Here is a 3516-nt window from a genome sequence, read left to right on the forward strand (position 1 = left end):
CTTCCCCTCCTGGGCAGGTCTCACAGCCTACGTAGGAGGGAACAGTGCCAGCTGGTAGGGCAGCATGATGGGGGCAGCAGACAAGAGCCCCAGGGTCTCTCCGCCAATCAGAGCCAAGAGGCGGAGCTGCCATGGAATGCTCACAAAATTGGCTCTTAAAGCCAGGTCAAAGTCACAAAAATGTCTTTGTATCGCAGAAAATTAAATGGGTCCCTACCCATAAGTGTCAGTATCTACCCATTGCCTGGAAAGGGTCTAACTCACTTTTGGTGGTACATAACTAATAGCCTACAGGCTCTTTTTATTTAATTTATCCTGAAACTAGAGTCTTTTTTAGGTTGAAAAGCCTTTCCTCACTACTCTGTGCAGCCTTCTTAGGTTTTCTAGCCACAAATGCATCATTTATTAAAAATGTACATCAACAAAAAGAAACACAGTTTACATCATTTTCATTCTGTGGAAAGCACATAAAAGAATTACTTCCCTCCTGTGTGCATCTTGCGTGCAGGGGCCAGGATCCTTCTTTGCAAGTTCCAGGAGATAACCCTGGGCAGCTGTCAAGGATTGCTCCAAGCCCAGCATTTTAGAAACTCTTCTGAGTTTTATTTTACTACAGAATCATTCAATCACCATTTGGCACCTATTTTGCAACAGATGACAGATGTCAAAGAACTACAAAGACCTCTGAAAAAGTCAGACCCTCAGCTGGTTTTGATGTCAAACTCTTGCCAGAATGAAGGACACATCTATTGCAATTGTCATATCACTCAGATTTTTCCTCCCAAAGCTGCTTTTGTTGAGACATTTTCTAAGCATTAGCTGAAATGAAGGAAAGCAACGTTTTATTTGGAATGTTACCTTATGAATGAATAATGATGTACATGTATGAAAGAGAAAGAAACAGCTAAATTACAAAAGATGAGAGCCAGGATACGTAGAACTGGAATCAAGGGAACCAGTGATGTAGTTAATGGAGACTGAAGGACTTTGTTTAATCAAGCAATCTAAACCTGTCACAGCCTGCCAATTCTAAGGACTGCTTGGTACAACTCAGTGCCCTGGAGCAACTTAAGAGCAGCACAGTGGCTGCTATAGCTTATATTAGAGTAATACAGTCCACAAAGGAGTGTAGGCCAAGTGAGAATTAGTATAGTGGAAGAATGCTCCCCGACATGCTTCCAGCACCAGAGTAGAAGATTTCCACTAAAGGAACCTTCTGCTGGCACAGAGCCAAAATGGAATTTTCAGAATTTAATTCCTTGGCACTGTTGAGTTATGTAAAGAGCCAAAATTGTAACCGAGTGTCTAGGTCTGTGCTGACTAAAATAAGCTGATCATGTAGAAGAATGTAAGATTTAGACCAAAAGGAATTTGTATCTAGTTCTTATTTTAATTTTGATTTTTGCTGAAACACAGACTCACATACCAGCACAGCTCGACTTTTAAAAAAGGTATTTCCAAGCATAGTGCTCTTCAGTCTCTCTTTGTTTCCCCTAGTGTTCCTTCCCCCCAGTGTGCTTCCCCCCATATGTGTGTGTGTGTGGATAGTTATAGATAGATAGATACCTGTCTATATCTATCTATCTATCTACACCCCCCCCCATATATAAATCTAGGTCTATAGATATCTATATAGATATATATTATATATTTATATAGATATATATAGATGCGCATTGTATATATAGATATAACAAGAGCAGTTCCTGACTACTTTTTACTTGTATAGCAAGTAACATCATACGATAGTTTTCTGATCCAGGGTCCTTCAGCAATACAAAGACACAAATGAATAAATAAAGACCAATGAATCCCAAATTAAAAAGCTGTTTTATTAAAAATAATTTCAAAGTCTACTAAGGCCTGGTATTTCTGGAAGTGATGCTGTAGTTTTGTGCGGTGATTCCATTTTCACATTTACTTATTAAATATTAAACTTAAACAAAAGACTGCACCTCTGGAATACCAGATGAGGTACTAATAGCTACTTCAGATCTTTTTGTCTGTTTACAGAGGGAAACAAATTGTCTTCATAATAAAATATACACAATAACATGGAATGCAATATTTTTATATTTACCAAAACATGGTTTTTATCAGTATTTAGCTGAAAATCATATGAACCTGTATTGAATATATCTGAAATACAGGTATTTATACAGGTTCAAAGTCCACAGGTAAATGCAATGTGAGCTATGTCCTAAAAGATGGTAATGCAAAAATGCTACTGCAAAAGCTGTTGTTTCCAAATCTTGGATTTTCGTTGACCATAGTGTTACTCTAAATTCTAGCTGGCATAAATCCACCGAAACCTGAAGAGGTATCCGGATGTAAAGCTGGAGTAGTGCATTAATGAATGAAATCCATTCCTTTTAGCAGAGCAGGCACAAATCCAATCAGACACTTGTAAACCTCACATATGAAGTACAGCCTAATGCATCTTAAAACATTCAGGCAATTGCGCCAACTGTCTATTAGTAATAAATCATTATGATTAAAGGAAAACTGTCAGGTAGTTTAGGCCTGAATAAAAGGCTACTGCTACTAATTATACTAAATCAAAAGCCTCAAAAAACCCTAGATTTTTAAAGTTCCTTGTTCTAATTCTTTTAAATATGCTTATTAACTTGACAGTATGGCTTTAACATTACATAAAATATTAACAACTATAAACGTGCACAAAAACCTCACCACAAAAATCACAAAGCCTGAACTAAATTTTGACCAAAAAAAAGGCAACCACATATTTTATTACATTTTATTTTTAGAAATACTACACCTGTGAAGAGTATATATATACTTCACGGGTATGGCAAAATATAGTTGATTGTATTACGAGGATGTAACTGGATTGGTTACATTCTGGAAAATAAAAGTAACATTCTCTTTTATCCTTTCAAGGAAGGGATCATCCAGAGTTTGATGCTGCCCAGAGAAGTGTTTCCATTGCATCAGCTGTGACATGGAAAGAGATTTCTTTGAAGTAGGCTTCTCATGATTTTTTCCAAGCTGGCAACCTCTATACGTAGAGAACATTTCTGCAGAAAGATCTGAAAAGTGATGCAGTAAAAATCTTTTTAGAAATTTTCTTAAAGCTTCTCCTGCTTTCAGTCACAAACCTAGGACTAAGATGAACAAGCCTCTGCAGAATCAGATCCTAAACCAATAGTATAGTCCTAGAAGGGAATTGTAACTTTCTCCACACATGATGGGGGAAAAATTAGCAAAAAACTGTACATGAGAAGCACCTGCATTTTCTAGCTTTCCTACAACTGACTGGAAAAAATGAGAGTGTGCACCCTGAGGCGGGCTTTGGCTTCCTTGATGAGGCGGGCTTTGGCTTTCTCAACAACAATCCGCACATCACGATGAGAAACATGCTCAGGTGGGATGGGCTCCACCTTTCCCCTAAGGGTAAGGGTGTGTTTTCTTCTAGGTTGGCAGATCTCCTCTGGCGGGCTTCAAACTAGGCCCATCGGGGGAAGGGGAAGATGAGGGAGGAGGAAGCCTTGGACC

The 3516-nt window shown here is 38.4% G+C and overlaps 1 protein-coding gene across 1 annotated transcript in view; it reads right to left on the reverse strand.

Annotated features, from left to right (window-relative positions):
• Positions 1-2382: 2382 nt before the first annotated feature.
• The window catches only part of RAD54B (RAD54 homolog B (S. cerevisiae)), a 190549-nt gene continuing 189415 nt past the window's right edge, over positions 2383-3516 (reverse strand). The window contains exon 16 of the mRNA XM_019527934.1: positions 2383-3050. Coding sequence (XP_019383479.1) covers positions 2833-3050 — 218 coding nt within the window. The 3' untranslated portion in view covers positions 2383-2832. The remainder of the gene's footprint in view (positions 3051-3516) is intronic.

Source organism: Gavialis gangeticus, unplaced genomic scaffold (genome assembly GCF_001723915.1).
Source record: "Gavialis gangeticus isolate Ggan-Ray unplaced genomic scaffold, GavGan_comp1, whole genome shotgun sequence".
NCBI classification, from domain to species: Eukaryota; Metazoa; Chordata; order Crocodylia; family Gavialidae; genus Gavialis; species Gavialis gangeticus.